Source organism: Azolla caroliniana, unplaced genomic scaffold, assembly GCF_043228905.1.
Source record: "Azolla caroliniana isolate FFs.n. ecotype wild unplaced genomic scaffold, voAzoCaro1.0.p SCAF_10, whole genome shotgun sequence".
In the NCBI taxonomy this organism is placed as follows: Eukaryota; Viridiplantae; Streptophyta; class Polypodiopsida; order Salviniales; family Salviniaceae; genus Azolla; species Azolla caroliniana.
Window position 1 is genome coordinate 14780863 of NW_028230445.1, and position 17385 is coordinate 14798247.

Here is a 17385-nt window from a genome sequence, read left to right on the forward strand (position 1 = left end):
TCTATCATACCTCTTTCTCACCCTTTTCTCTTCTATGCTTCTCACTATTCATTTTCCCTTCTTTTCCCTCTCATCTTCTCATTAATAGCCTTATATACTTGAATTTGAGCAATACTACAACGTATCCAGTAGTGTACTTTTACACTAATTGAATTGAAAGCTTTGAGAGATGAGAACCAAATGTGGGATTTCTTTAGCTATGACTGGCTTGGATAATACATGCATATATTGAGTATGTTTATGCAATATCTATTAGGGGATTTCCCTACTCTTGACCTTGAGCACTCTTTGGTTCCAAGGGGTTACTTCTTTTGACACATTCAACACCTCATTTTTGGGGTTTTACATAAGCACATACATAAGAGGCACTTCGTGTGTCTAGGACTAGCAAGTAAATAAGTGTTTCCCATGACATAAATTTTTAAGTTGCATACAACAACGATTTAGTGATGTTGGACATATCATAATATAGCAAAACCATGACCATGTGCCTTGTTGGATAGGTGCATGGTTAAGGTATGGAACTTGATACTAGAGCTTCCTAATCTATCATGCAATCAATCCTAAAATTAAATCGTAAAATAACACGTCTTTATTAGAGGTTATTTTTTCCAATTTGCACCTTATTCAAGAGCTCTTCATAATCACGACAATGGATCGTTCAAGATTGAACATAGGAGGTAAATCACTTGTTTACTTGTGTTATGTTGTATTGCATTAAATTATGTATGACTTATGTTAAGTTGTTATACAATTATTTTAATATAGTATGCTAGCTTACATCAATTGTATTAATATATATATATATTGTCAGACCTATTAATCTTTACACCACAATTGTACTGACAAACATAGATAGACTAATTTTATCATCATTCTCAATGGCCAAATACAACATATTGGACTAATGTAACTTGGGAGGGAAATATGTAGTGTAGGTTAGTGTTGAATGTGAGGAAAACAACCTCTAATGTGATTTAAGGTGGAATGTTGCAATAAAGTATGCTATTCATGACTCACAAACTTGTTCAAGACAAAACATGCAAGTCAATGAGTCTTCTCATTGTTGTCCTTTTTAATCACCTTCATCATGCTATGGAGGCGGCCTGTCACTCTCATTACAAGATGTTGTTGAGGCCCTTGGCATACAACTCAAAGTGAAACGTCTACAAATATACGGTCATCAAGTAGCCACAACAACTTTGAGTATAATCGTGTTCTAGTAAGGGATAAATATGACATACTCACAAACTATATAGTACATTGTACCACTATGAATTGTATTTTTTGAATATTTCGTTTATTTGTAAGTTATGCCAAAGTGCAATGTTATGTTCTCTTTAAGAATGTTGGTGCTTCCATGATATGTTCGGCTATTCCATGTCATGTCTTTGTGTTATATACTTATGTTAGGTATTTGTTTCTCAAGCATTTATGTTATTTTAATATTAGAACTGTGAGTTATGTTTTGCTCTTGATTCTTACATTGTTTTTCTTCGAGGTGTATTAAGGTCCTATTTTTATGAGCTAGTTTTGTCATGTCATGTTCTTGCACTAAATTGTTTTTGAGATAGTTTCGTCTTGTCTATTTGTTGCACTATAAATTTGACAAGTTTTTGAGCATGCCCAAAGATGATTTGTAATTTGAATTTTCACAATTGGCACAATGTTGGCAAATTCAAAATGGTCATTTTGAGACTTTGAAATGGAAAATAAAGCCAGCGGGGGTTCATTGAGACTTTGAACCATAATGTTGAGGGCTTGGTTTAATGTGGTTCCCTACTATGAAATTGGTATTATGAGAGACATTTTTCAAGATAAAGAACACATGTGATCGGGGTCAAGGCATTTACTTTTATTAATGGATGATAATTGCTTTTTGTTTATTTTTAATAATGATATCTAGCAATATCAATCAGCCATTGAAATGTTCATCTCTGAAATGACTTCTATTATTTGATTGCTTTCTCTTCCTAGTTTGTCACAAGAGCACAACATTTTATTACCGGAGTTATAATTAGTCCATGTACTTCATAAATCCACATTAACCAAATCTCATTAAACCACATCACCCATGGACCCTAAAGGCAGGGTGTGTGAAGATATTGTTAATGTTTTATGGGCACTAGTTTTGCAAGGATTATGTTTGTCTCTCAACAAAATCAATTTAAAATTTAGCTTTGTAAACAAATTGTTTAACAGATAGTTCATTTCAAAACAAACGATTTAATAGAAGTGGCTTCCCTTCCTTATATCTGTCAAATGTAAGAGTTTCCTCACTACATTGAACTTTGAGGAATGAACATTGAAGAGTGAAGTTCCTAATGTCCCTAAGATACAAAAGCTAGTGTGCTTCAAACTAGACTATGGTGGTGAAAATAACATTATTGGCCTCATAGAGTCATCAATGTTTACGTCGTCATTTGAATGTCATGAGGCATACATCATGCATGTGGCTTTCATGAGCGGTTGGAAAGGTTGTCACTTGTTATGATTTACACATGCAATGCTTTCAAGTTGTGGTTCCTACATTGTATGATCCATGTTATGCTACATGGCAAACATAGAACAAAGGAATCCACTTGATCTATTCATAGCATTATCATAAAGTACATGGGAACTCTCATGATGTTCCAATGATAACATAGAATTCTAAGACCAGATGGATTTCTCATGGACATGCAGTTTACGGTTGTGTACTGCATTAGAGTGGGAATTTCATAAGAACATGGGAACCATCTTCCATTGTGGAGTTCCAATGATAACATAGACTTTAAGACCGTATGGATCTCTCATGGACCCACAGTTTTGTGCTTCACTAGAGAGCGGATGCCAAACAAAATATTTTAAGGGATCTGATAAGAGAGCTTTCCCGAACAAACTTCTATAACGGGTCCTTAGAGAGTGTAGTTTGTAACTATAAATATTTCAAGTGTAAAACTTTCGTATGAAAAGGAATGCATTATGAAGACAGCTTAACGCATGTTGTTCCTTGTCATGACATTGACTTCTCTTTGTTGTCGAATCGCCCCTACATTCTACATGCAAAAGATCACATGAAAAATAAAACACTCATACTACCCATCTCCTTACCCAAGCACTCATAGAACACACAACAAAATTTGAACACAAATCTCATACATGTCATTACCCAAGTAATTGTTTTCCCACGTGAAAGAGAATCAAAAGTTCAATACCATTTAGACTCTAAAATCATATGTCAAACAAATGAATGCATCATGATGGAATTAGAATAGTATGAAGTTCATTATTCATATTCATGCCATTGGAGAAAAGATATACATTATGACAAACACATTTGCAAACATGTTTCAACTTCAATTTATCCCACTTGCAAACACATTATGATCTCCCATTTCAATAGGAAACAAGTGCATCGCTGAGTAATATTTATCATGTAAGAACTCATCAAAACTATTCCATATTTAGGAAGTCAACATAACACATAGGTATTGGGGCAAGCATTTTTGTTTGAACCAATAGCAACACTAATCATGAATTCAAAGTATCATGTTGGCATAACAATGTCTACCAATATTATTGAATTTCATCTAGATCATGTCTTTGAATGATTACTTATCTTTAATTGGCATCAAACTATTGACTTCCACATTGATGCAACTAATCAGATCGTTACTTGGAGTTTACTCATGGAATTTCAAACAGACGCAAGATATGCAAAAATGGTTTGGAAGATGGGATGCATTTGCACCTGCTTCATGATGTCTCAATGAATGCGCCCGTTTTGCAAATTTGACCATGAAGGCATATCATAGAATACAACGAAATCAGATTGAATTTATGGATATATCAAATTCAAGTGATACTACAAAATAACTTTGTTCTTCAAAATCAAAGCAATATTTTCATCTCTATTTTTTTGAATGGCTTCCTTTGCAGAGGACATGCCAATAAGAAGATACATAGAACCTCAGTTTCCCATTGTCATGAGTGTTTTAAGATTATCCTATCATGGCACGCTTCCTTCCCCTTAACCGAACTGCAAGCGAAATAATTCCTTATTCAGATGTGATGATTAAATTCAAATGAACAAAATTGAAAAAATTACAACCTCAAATAGAAAGCGCCATGTGAGAAGCATCATCATCACAATGGATTGATTATGTAGACAGTGAATCATTTAAATAGGGAGAACATCTGAAATACCAAAGTTTTTTATTACCCCAAATGCCCCTAAAGATTGATCTATTTCCCAAAATTTCTCTGGTTAACCCCCCACAAGATAAAACAAGAATAAATTGACTGTATAATTGAGAAGAGGTGTATTGACCATAAATTTATAAGAGGGGTTTCACCAAGGAGAATGGAAATAGAGAAATGGGAATAGAGAAAAGCTAGGGGCAGGAGAAAAAAGAAAGAAAAAGTCAGGATGTTTTCCTTGGTTCATTAATGTTCAGCATTCCACCATCATATGAGTAATACTACCATAAATCGTCTACATATACAGTCACTATTAACTATTGTGCTTTATCCGAATAATCACTGAAAGTAATATATAATGCATACCAAACATCATCATTTATAAAGACGCAGTGAAGGGTACCTTGTGCTAGTTTGTTCATAGTAGCACACCACAGCTTTGAGGATTTTTTGTAAGTTGCAATAATAAGTTCCATCTGTAGACATAATAGCCAGAACATTAATAATATACAAAGACCGCTCTCTTTTAGAGTCAATCATTTTGGACTTTATCTTACAGAAAATAAGAGTTCATAACAAATTTGGTTTCACTCACAACATCACCAGATGATGAATGAAGAGACAGCAAAGCTCTCTCAAGCACATATAAATCAACTGCCTTATCTTCAGCAAGCGAAGATGTAAAGCTGAGCCCAAAGTCAATCATTATCTGTTGTAGAACGAGCACCATATAAATAGTTAAATGTAACAAACTTAATTAGTGGAGAGTTATGAAGGTAAAATAACAGAGGTGCCATATGGCAACTGAAAACTAAGGGAAATATAATAGCTATTTTAACATAAAATTTTGCTTCACATGGATAAGTATAGATACAGCATATTATGTATTAGTTGGTCAAAATATGCATTGAAGAAATGTGAATACCATGTTTCCTCATGTGATTTCTATCTTTGCATGGGCCAGGAGTTCATGTTGAATCATGTAACAAAATTTGCTTTCCCACACAAAACTTGAATAGAACTCCAAATATGATATCAAGCTTAAAAACTAGACGTTTGTTGGTATGAACTAAAAACAACCAAGTCACACATGACATGTAAAACCAAACCCTACTATCATTAGTGAGGAACGAGCATAAGCATTAGTCAACCTTAGATTTATTTAACCTACAATAACTACTCAAATTCAGATGTAGAAGAATTCATAGAAACTTATCTCGCTTTGAATTACTACCAATTTTGTTATAAACAGATTAGGGCCTACTTCATTTCCTCCAGCACTTGCGAAAGGTGAAAAATGGATGCAACACATTTCATAGTTTCACTGCAAGTATGTATGATAGTTTGAGAATGCAACTAACATACAAAAGTATTTCGTATTTCCGCCTTTAAAGCATCCCTCCAATTCTACTTCCAGGTTTGTTTAGAAATTGAGAAGAAAGCACACCAGTTCTTCTGTCTCGTTGTTGATCAACATGTTCGAAGTTGTTAGGTCACCATGTATTAGCCCACCATCATGCATTCGAGCTATGGCTAAACCTATCTTTGATGCAATTTGCTCCAACTTTCCCCCTATGATTTAGAAAGATAGATGACTCCTTTATTATGCAAAATTTATAAATGTGGAAGAAGAGAAGGTAATCGAGGAACTATAACATACCAAGGCTAGGAAGTGGTTCAGATCGAAGTAAGACGTCCTTGACAGATGTGCCACCCACATATTCCAAGGTTATGGTGTGTAAAACCGAATCTACAGCAAAGAGAGCTGGTGTGGCAACACCAAGTCTCCTAGCCTTTGCAATACTCCTTGCTTCCTGAACATTTTTTCACAGATTCAAGACTAGAAAACAAGTCAAATAAGTTATTTTGAATGTACCCATTTCAGTGTGGCTTACCCCATAGAGGCGCCTCTGCGTAATTTTCGCATCCAAAATAGGATGTCGATATTTCTTGCTGAAGCGCTCTTTCACAATTGCCCTTCTTCCGAGGAAGGTGGTTTCATACACACGCTGCAGAGACAAATGGCATATCTCTCTCTCTCTCTCTCTCTCTCTCTCTCTCTCTCCCCCTCTCCCCCTCTCTCTCTCTCCCCCTCTCTCTCTCTCTCCAACTATACTTGGTCAATGTATTGATGAACAAATGGTTTCCAAGTTTGTAAAGGATGAAGACATTGAAGAGGTTGTCATTGGGAAAGTAGTAATCATGCATTCATTGAAGAGGTTGCCATTGGGAATGTAGTAACCATGCTTTTGTCGTAAGTAGATGATGTGGTGCTTTTTGCAAATACTTTAGAAGATGCCCAAAAACTTATGAGTGTATTGGAAAAGTTTTGTATAAATAGTAAGATAAGTGTTAACATATCCAAAATGAAGGTTATGCTTGTGAAGATGCAAGATAAGAATATATGATGCATTCGGTACAATAACAAACCACTTGAATCTGTAGAAAGTTTCAAATATCTTGGGCTTGAGTTTCCCTCCAATCACAAATGGAATGAATGAGCTAACATTTAGTAAACATATATTACTAACATGCAAGTCCTAAAAAACATCTAACACATAAGTCCTAAAAACATCTTTTGACGAAGTGGATGCTACTGAACTATTTTCACAACTTCAACTTCCTTGAATTTTCATGAAAAATAAATTGAACTTAAGGTATTGCCATCCCTATATATATCAGTCATTAATATTGTCCCAATCATCTAGTATCTATCTCAGTGTTTGAAGGAAAACCTAGATTAGCATCATTTCCACTAGCAAAATTTGAAAGTATCGCCATTGAAATTCTAAACTTCAAACCTGATCGTTTTTCTCTTCAACAAATTTTTCTTCATTTCTGCTCCATGTCATACATTGTCCCATAGGAAATTCATAGATATACATAGATTCTAAATCCAAAAACCCTATGTATACATATAGAAAGAGAGGGAGGGAAAAGAGTACTCACAGCTTCAGCTCCTTGTTGTATGAGCTTCCCTTGATGTACAAGGTCTATTCCTTCTTCAACTAATGTGTCCATCGTCATAGCTTTACATATGTATATAGATAAGTAAATATGTAAGAAGAAGAGAAAGTTCACGAACCATTACTGTATAAGGATTTGTTGCATATGGTTAGGTTAGGTTTTCTTGAATGTTTTATGCATTCTAAGTTGTCCATAAAAGTTAATAAGCTCATCAATTTAAAATAAAGAAGGACAATTAACCATACATTGCTATGCATACTTCATTAGGCCAATCAAGAAGCACAATTTCTCAAAAAACACGCATGAAAATATGAAGGGACGTCAAAACTCGATGATGGAATGTGAAATACAGAAGCTAAATTCCATGCTGAGACTTGAGAAACTTTGGTTAACAAAAGAGCTGGAAACTTCCAGAAGTACAAAAAAATTTCATACATGCACAGGAAGAGAAGAAGAAAAAAAATCGTTTCCATAAATCACTAGAAGAGACAGGCAGAAACACGCACAGAGAGAGAGAGAGAGAGAGAGGTACCATAAGCAAATGACACTCCAATCTGGAGCTCGGTTCTGTAATTCCTGAGATGGATAGAAACCTCAGACAGAGAGACAGAGAGAGGGGGGCAAGGGTTTTGGGAGAAAAATGGGAGGGATGAATTTCCCCTCACATTCTTTTGATCACCTCTATTTATATGTATATGTACATATATCTATCTAATCCATCTATCTATCTACTACTACATAATAATATGTACATATATATTCTATATCTACATATGATATGTCAATCTGATTGTCTCATCTTCTTGTTTTAGATGCATATACATATATTCATTCATTCATTATGGGTTCTTATGTTTTTCTTCCTTTTACTTCTGATCTCTCAATTCTTTAACACCCCTTTTAGGTCTTTTCTTTCCTGTGTGCCCAAAACCACAAGAAACACTTGGGCCTAGAGACGAGACCCTGTCGCAGGGGGGGGGCCTCCTCTTCCACAACATCCCAATTTGTGCTTCAGCCCTTCCTTACATATTGCCCAGATTACGGTAGCAAAACAAGAACTCGCCATCAAGATATCGCTTCTCATTTTACAAGTCGGTTGCATGTGGTAAAAAAAAAAAAAAGGAGACCTTATTTCCAAAGTCTATTGTACGAGACCTTATTTCCATGTCACAAGCTAATGCTCATAAGAAGGGTTGCTTCTCTGATCTCTAACTTGCTCTTACCATTCTCTAATCGCAACTACCATAGCAAGAGTGTTGTTGATTGAAGCATTCCTCATTGAAATATATGGTCATGCGATCCATGTTGACTTTTATGTTTGTATAATACTCCACTAGCTCATGTCCTACATAAAGATAGAAATCACACGAGGAAACATGGTACCTTACAAGAAGACGTAAGGATGATCCACATATCTCTTCAATGTAAACTTTCACCAACCAATACATGATACATTGGATCCATATGTTCTCCCTATGGATGCATAATTTGTACTAAGGTTGCACAAAATGAATAATATACTAGACATGGAAAAGTTATACGATACCCCATGGGATTCTCTTTATTTCCCTAATAGCCCCTAACTTTTCTTTGTTTCTCAAAAATGCTCTCAATAACCCTCTCTCCAAATCTCTTTCATCAACATTCTAATCAAATTGTCCTCATTTTGTCTATTTTAGGTGTTGAGGAACCATCATCTTATAGACTTCAAAGTACCAAAATAAGGCAAAGATCAAAACTCTTATCAATTAAAACAATGACCTTTCCATGACGTAGAAGGTTTCACGCCCATTGACATAATTACAAAATCTTGTCCCATAAATGCCGGTAAGAATCTACATATTCATATTCATTACTATGTGACATTTCAACTCGTCAATGTTGGATTGCCCCATGTGTAATATAATATTGTTGTGGGGTGCAATGATGGATATTATGCATTTTGGTTGATATACCCTTTCATCTTTTACATTTCTGGTGCTTGCAAAAAGCCAAGAGGTACAACTCAAATTTTTGGGTTGGAGAAGATTATTAACTCATTATTAATGCAGCACAAGTTTGCATATAATGGTTGTCGAGAGACATTAAATCATTCATGTAGAAAACATGAGGTGGTATGCATGTAGCTAAGGAATGTGTCCATTATTTTCTTTGTTGTTTCTTGAAACCATTCCATGTCCATTCCACTCATGTAGCAGTTCAAATAACATTTGATCTCACTATACATCAAATCCAAACATGTGATCACTTGGTGATGATTCTTATGTCTGTCTAAGTTTCTCCAACAAGGAAGGACCCATTGGCACTTCACTTCATTGATATCCATTGCACATTGCCAAAAAGGATTAACAATAGACTTCGTGACGATTTTATCCCCTTTCACATTTCTTTACCTCAAAAAAGAAGTTATTATTGGGAGGGCAAAATACCATAAAAGTAAACAAAATCACACAAGAAAACAATCAACGTAAAGAGTTTGATCCCCATAAAAACTGCATAGGAAATATATATATAAGAAACATGGGGTTATCAAATCTATTACAAAGCATGAAATATGAACAACCCTGGTCTCAACACCTTCAGATCACAACTTATATATTGAATCTCTAGGTTAAAGTTATTATTTCATGGCAGTGTTGGCATATTTTATATCATATTATTTGAAATCAAGTAGCTTATTATTTAATATATGATATAACACGCTACTTGATATCATGAAGCAACAAGTTGCGTGACAAAACCTCAAGAAAAATAACTTATTTTTTGTTTAGTCTCAAAAAATCTCATAAGTCAGCAAACCTACAGTTCACACTTAAATTTTCTTCCGAGCAAAACCGTGACACTAAAATGACCTACAACAATCATAAAGATTGCTATTTGCTTCCAGAAACAGCAGCAATGTGACTGATGAGATCAACAACACGGTTGCTGCAAAGGCCAAAGAAAAACACAAAGAAAAATGAAGAAACAATTTCTCAAGCAAATCAATATGAAAAGGAAAATGTTCACATTATGAGTAAAAATGAAAGGAAACAGTGATTTTTTACCTGTATCCCCACTCATTGTCATACCACGACACAAGTTTAACAAATCCATTATTTAAAGCAATACCCGCTTTTGCATCAAAAATGCTTGATCTGCACAGATCACATAAATTATTAAAATCCAAAGAAAAAAAAAATGCTAGATCTACACAGATCACATCAAACAAGTAGCTCAGGTTTAACTCCAGATGTGATGAAGTCTATACGAAAATGATACCTTTTATCACCAACAAAATCAGTAGACACAACATCATCTTCAGTGTATCCTAAAATTCCCTTCAAAGAACCTTCTGATGCAGCCCTGTGTCAAAGTTCACAATGAAATGACAAAAGATAGGGTGAGGACATTATATCATATTTATTCAAAGCAATGCATATGATATAGTATGAGTTTACAACCAATTACATATTCAAATAGTGCATATATGATATGATATATCATTTCTTTTATAAACAATACCAATGTTAAAATAAACATATATAATATGAAATACTACATATTTCTTGAAAACCAATAGTAATTTACAGCTTACTTCACTGCTGATTTGATCTGGTCATAGGAGGCCTCCTTCTCAAGACGGCACGTCAAATCAACCACAGAAACATTTGGTGTTGGCACCCTAAATGCCATTCCAGTGAGTTTGCCATTCAATTGTGGAAGCACCTTGCCTACTGCCTGGGGAATGTTAATTCAACGTCATACCTAGTTTGAATTGTGAATATGGCCCATGCAGCATACGAGAATATGGTCTATACATGCATGTGCCAATTGACAAGTAATAACTACTTGAAAATATGGCCTTTGATGGCCTGCACAAATTTGCTGAACATACAACTACTGGAGAATATGCTATACACAAACAGCACAAAAACTTGGCCATACCTTGGCAGCACCTGTTGAACTTGGAATGATATTTTGACCAGCACCACGCCCACCTCGCCAATCCTTTGAAGATGGACCATCAACAGTCTTCTGGGTGGCTACACATAGACAACAATAGAGAGCTTTAGAATGTGATGTTTTGGCCATTTATTATTAGATAAAAACAACAAGCCAATATAGGCGTGAATGTCTAGAATATGATGGTTTGGACACACTTGTGTGTAGAATATGATGCTTTGTACATTTTTAAGTAGAATATGATGATGTTGGGTCACATGCATCTCTATTGGTGTACATAGGGAGTTTGTATCGCAAACAGTATGTACTACGTCTCTCTCTATTTTGATGGATAGATCAATACCTGTAGTAGCATGGACTGTTGTCATAAGGCCTTCCTTGATTCCAAACTCCAGATCAATTACCTACGCAATGATATATATACACTATTTTATTTATCTACTATGGGAGAGCCTATCTATGACTGTATAAAACGTGCAGGTACTAGATACAAAATCTGTTATCTATTGTACAGAGAAAGGAATTCAAATTTCACTTACTTTAGCGAGCGGGGCAAGGCAGTTTGTGGTGCAGCTTGCATTCGAAACAATCTGCATTTCTGGCTTGTACGATTCTTCATTAACACCCATAACAAACATTGGAGCATCTGCTGAAGGTGCTGAGATAATCACCTTCTTCGCACCGCCCTATATTGAAGACCAGTTCACAACAAAATATGAGCAATACAGTGAGAACATAGAAAGAGAAAGCGGATATGAATGATTAATTGGATCGCAATACAATAGAAATCGAACAAACATGATGACCTTACAATAATGTTAAGATGCTAAATAAGTGATAAAATTATGATATAGAAAGATATATCAATTCTGAGTGATTAATCAGATTGCGACCCAAGCACACAGCAGAATCATATCTGAGAGATTAATCAGATGTGACGCTGCAAAATGAATGAATAAATGAGGGCAGAAGATAGACCGAGCAAGTAAGAATGATTCATGAGAATAACAATAGATCTGAGCTATGCAGATTGGAATGACCACGTATGATGAAAATGTTAATTGAGTGATAAAATGCTAAATGGGTAATCAGATTGCAATATGATTAAAAAACTGAACATGCTAAGTTAAGAAGCACAGATGCTAGCATGACTGATAAGATGAAAACAAAAATAGAGAGAATTTATGAATTATTAATTGGGTTCTATGTGAATAAAGATAGATCAAGGACGTAGTACTTCAAATAGCTAACCTTGAGATGTGATGATGCTTTCTCAATGGTCGTGAAAACTCCAGATGCTTCAACAACATAGTCAACTCCAGCACTGCTCCAAGGGATCTCAGCTGGATCTCTATAAAGATCAACTTTATTTGTGTAAGTCTACTAACCTTCTCAACAAAACCTTGTACGGGAAATAATCAAAGCAACATGAGAATTTAACCTTTTTCCAAAGACCTTAATTGGGTGGCCACCGATCTCTAGGGTTGAGTCATCAATTGCCTTAATCTCGTCTTCATATATTCCATGTGTTGAATCATACTTAAACATGTATGCCTAAAAGAAATACTAATGCGTTCAGAAATTCTACATTACTCATTTGTACAATGGATTAAAATGAGCAATACAATTTTTGTGGTCAGATAAATTACTAAATGAGAGATTCAAAATTTAGAAATTCTACATTAGTTAATGCTAAATCTATGGTGTTGTCTTACTTCAATGAATTCAGTTTCGTAATTTTACCATGTATTTGGTGTCAATGAAAGGATCATTAATGGCCACCACCTCAATGTCACTTCTAGCTAATGCTACTCTCAATACCAGCCTTCCGATGCGTCCAAAACCTAAATAATTTATTGGAATTACTATACATGCAAAGATTATACAATGGATAAACAGAATGAAAAACTTTTGTTTATGAAACTCACCATTTATTCCAATTTTCACTCCAGCCTCTGTCAATTTCAAAGTCAAAAAAATACTATAAGAGAACTTTTTACTCATTAACAGTTTACAGATAAGGAAAATAATTTCAGAAATCCATTCTTACTAGATTTTGCAGAGATTGTCAATGATTTCTTTGGAGCAGCATAAGATCTACAAATATGAAAAGAAGTCAAATATATGGGAAATGGAAAAAACCTCACAAATTTTGTATTGCTCTATTTATTGCACAACATTTTCTTCCCCACAATTGATGTACATGACTTGGGTTCACATATCAAGAAAGAAGATGATTTTGGAATAGACATTCCAAGTGATTTTAAGAAGTTACATGTCTCCAAGTGTTTAAGTACTATGATGAAAAAATCAAGGTTTATACTCGAGAAAAGAGTTACCCCGAAAAGTAAACCAAATCAGCAATATTGGACACAAAACAGGTATACATTGTTAGAACTTAGCATACACGCATAATATATAAATAACTAATTATTCAATATTCATTTAGAGAGAGATTTGCAGGCTATTTGACGTTTTGCAGGCTAACTGCCTTGTGAGATTAGCTATTAATTGAGTAGTGTGGTCGGTTTACTTTATTAGCATCTTATGACTTCGAAAAAAACCACTAGAAAATAACTAAAAATTATCCATAAGCACTAGAATAGTTCCTGTCAGTTGTCTATTCCTTAACAGGGGATGAAAGAACTAAAAATTATCCATAAGCACTGGAATAGTCCCAGTCAGTTTTTGACCACATTTCACAGTTTCTGACCATACGGGTGCCATTCCCGTGAACTCTGCGCCAGAATGTTTTGTAAGGTAATAGATTAAGCAGGTGTAGGAGGAACAGTTTCTCTGCAACTATGTCCTCTCTAAATTCCTCCCCCCTGCCCAGGCGACCCACCCCCACTATTTCTATATAGGTTACTGGATCGATGAAACTCATCCATGTCTATAGAGGTTACAAAATTCTAATGCATAAAGAGGGTGCCTAGTCGTACAAAGCTTTGATGACTGCCCAAAGCAACACCATCAGCTTCATGATCTTCATACAGAGACATCTTCTTGCAACATTTCCTGTAGTAAGGTCATGTTAGGAACAATTAATCACAAAGGAAACAGCAACTTCTTTTGCAACTCCTTCAGAAATATCACCCGAGTGATTCAAATACTCCATACAGTTTCAAATTCCTCCAAGTGAGAGCACCATATGGCTTATCTTTTCTTTTTTTACTCACTTAATGAGATATCAGCACTCTACTTCCCCCAAGGGGAAACACTAGCCTTGTTCATTCCCACTAACCCAAAAGGATTTAGAGATAAAAAGGTTTAAATTGTATTTATGCCTTTGAAGCTAGTTCACTGCCCCAAAGTTAAATAAAACCTAGTATAATGAAGTGTAGCGAACAAAAAGGAACCATCTAATTAATCAATTAAATCATCCAGTCACGTTTAACTGATTTTGAATTACCTGGAATTGCAGCTCAAGTTGAAGGATGAAGTAGAACCAAAGAAATCAGCTGATTTCAAACTAGACAGTTTCTGATTGTAAAATATAACATTCCAGAAGTTAAACACACGAAGTTTGAAAAGATGTGTCTATTTCTCAAGGATAACTTAACATTACGCAAGCATAATTCTAGAAAGTATGGTACAGGTCCCTCTATAAAGAAATCAACATTCACAATGTCCGGTGATATTGGAACACATCTCTCTACGAAGCATCAAAAAATTGATGAATGCAAGAAATATTGGAATGCAATTTACTTGTGAACAGATTAAAATACTGGTAATCTATACAAAGGCATCAAAATTACCGGTGACATACAAAAAGCATTAAAAATACAGATGATATCCCCAAAAGTATGAAGACACCAGTGATAATCTTTACAACGACATCAAGATATGGGTGGACCATGGTATTACCCACAACAACACTATAATGCCAGTGGTGATCTCAACAATGCAACAAAACACAAATAAAAAATCAACAAACAACGTGAGGTGATGAAAAGAAAACCTAAATTACTAAAATATAAAGTAAAAAATTATGAGTAGAATCACTTAAATAACTGGAATGCACACAAAATATGACGATATAATTAACTAAATTTCGAAAGATGATGTTAAAAAAATATTTGAATGATAAAAAACAGATCTTCAACCAAAGCAAAAGAAAAATGATAAGAGAGGTAGAAAATTAAAAGCTTTACTCTACATGAAGAAGAAGAAGACGAAAATGAAAAATAACTACAAAGGAAGCAGAAGATTATGAGGAATGGCATCTAAATAATTAAAATAGGACGCAAACTGACTAGAATCCAAAGCCAAAGATAGATCAGAAAAAAGAGCACAAAAATTCAAGCATGCTTGATCCAAACTAGATTATTACAATAGAAGGCAAAAGATTGATGAGAAAAAGAGCAAGAATAACGCAAGTTTTCCCATGCATGTACACGAAGAGATATAAGAAAACGGCAAATTTAAAATGATTAGTGAAGTAATGTAATGATCTGAAATCTGAACCTAAACAGCTACGATTGGACACAAAAGATAATAAGAGAGCAGTCGCAGAAAATACAAATGCAAGGAAATGAGGAGATACAAACTGAAATGACCAAAATTCGAATCAAAAGATGATGAGAATATGCAAACAAATAACTAGAACGTAAAATCAATCAATCCGAGCCTAAATGGCCAAACCCCTAAACAAGCAAAACACGAGAAAGGGACCAGAAAAGTATCAGCTTTACTTTGCGAGCAGTATCGAAGAACACCAACTAAATAACTAGAATCTGGAATTGCATGACCAGATCCGAACATAGATGATTGGAATTCTAAGCAAATGGTAAATAGATAGACTCCGAAGCAAAAAAATATAAACTTTACTTTGCATGCACGCGAGGAGACAAAAAAATATAGCAAAAATGGACACCTCAATAACTAAAAATCCAAACTTAAAAAGGGCTAGATTCCTGAGCAAAGATAGTAGATGATTGATCCGAACCTCAATGACTAGCTTACGTGACAAAAAAAAAATGATGGATGAATCCAAACCAAAACGACTCAAATCGAATGCAAAATGATAGATGAGAAAATGTACAGAAAAGAATGCGATCTTTCTTTCGATTTCGCACCTTGGAGCTGACAATAGGAACAACCGAAGAGGATGAGGAAGATGACGATCCAAAGGTCCTCGTCTTCTCGGAGATGGTGGCAGTTTTCGACGAGAGGATGCAAGATCGCGCAAGAAGAGCCATGGATTTTCTGAACACACTGTAAAAACAGAGAAAGAGAGAGAGAGTAAGAATTCCTCCTCCGCAGTGATGGAAGGGAGAAGAAGATCAGCTGTGCAGAAATGGAAGAAGCAGAAGGCGAACTGTGAAGAGAGAGAGAGAGAGAGAGAGAACAAGAAGAAGCGGATCTTGAATGACAGCCGTCCGATCAATGTAGTTGAATCGACGGCCCTCGTCGTTTCGAGGAAACCCTTGTTTCTTTTTCCCGTTCTGTGGGGCCCCGACGTCATCTCCATCTTTTTTTCCTTTTTTTCTTTTTTTTTCCCCTTTTTCCTTTTCTTTTTTTTTAGGGTTCTAAATTAGTTTTTCCCAACTTTATTTTCCGTCTCATGATTCCTCCTCTCTCTTTCACACCAAATTGTTTGGTTTCTTCACACACACGAAAGAGAGAGAGAGAGAGAAAGAAAGAAAGAAAGACCAAATTTGGCCCATGAGGGAATTGGTTACAAATTACAATAATGGGATGAGAGAGACACACACACACCCACACATAGAGACAGAGATCACAATCGGCCACGAGTGTTGCCACTAAGCAAGTTCTTCTGAGGAGGATGCATTTGCGTGCGCATGCATTTGATTGTTCCGGTAGAACTGTGTGACATGAGATAGACGATCTGCTTCTTCGTTTTATGAGGACGACGGGGGAAATAACCTAAAAAGATTTTTATTTTATTTTTAACTGAGCATGCGTGACCCTTGGAAATATCGTCGTACTCGTCATGAGTAATGGGAGAAATCTTGCCACTGACTATGAATGCTCACAACTCTCACTCTCGGTGGGGGTGGCCTGAACTATGGGATAGTGGTATATCCCTAGGTCTACTTTGGAAAGACTTGAAAAATGTCCAAGAGTGCTTCCTTGGGAAGTTCCTTCAAGAAGAGTTACAAAGCCCATACATCTATTCTATTGTCATATAGTCTCTCTTAGCTATGTCACATGTGTAACAATTTGAGTGTGTTACACATGCTTCATTTTATGTTATCTTTGGTGTGTATGGTCGTATTTCAATGGGTTCATTGTGGTGTATTTGTGGCATGTGTCACCATATTAGCA

General features: G+C 35.4%; 2 protein-coding genes across 2 annotated transcripts; both read right to left on the reverse strand.

The window, feature by feature from the left end:
• Positions 1–3796: 3796 nt before the first annotated feature.
• LOC147859141 (Protein kinase superfamily protein) lies at positions 3797–7839 on the reverse strand. The gene is made up of 8 exons (XM_087326424.1): positions 7682–7839; positions 7132–7211; positions 6078–6191; positions 5843–5996; positions 5630–5754; positions 4778–4891; positions 4586–4658; positions 3797–4021 (listed from the first exon to the last, which is right to left on the reverse strand). The coding sequence occupies exons 2-8, from the start codon at positions 7207–7209 to the stop codon at positions 3984–3986; spliced, it is 696 nt and encodes a 231-aa protein (XP_087182550.1). The 5' UTR covers positions 7210–7211; positions 7682–7839; the 3' UTR covers positions 3797–3983.
• A 1822-nt stretch (positions 7840–9661) lies between these two features.
• LOC147859142 (glyceraldehyde-3-phosphate dehydrogenase, cytosolic-like) lies at positions 9662–16448 on the reverse strand. Its single transcript, XM_087325616.1, has 14 exons — positions 16173–16448; positions 14507–14577; positions 13145–13191; positions 13023–13049; positions 12838–12938; positions 12536–12648; positions 12346–12445; positions 11634–11780; positions 11438–11498; positions 11077–11174; positions 10727–10869; positions 10411–10494; positions 10197–10286; positions 9662–10077 (listed from the first exon to the last, which is right to left on the reverse strand). Exons 1-14 carry the CDS (start codon positions 16293–16295, stop codon positions 10023–10025), a joined length of 1260 nt encoding a protein of 419 aa, XP_087181742.1. The 5' UTR covers positions 16296–16448; the 3' UTR covers positions 9662–10022.
• Positions 16449–17385: the final 937 nt, after the last annotated feature.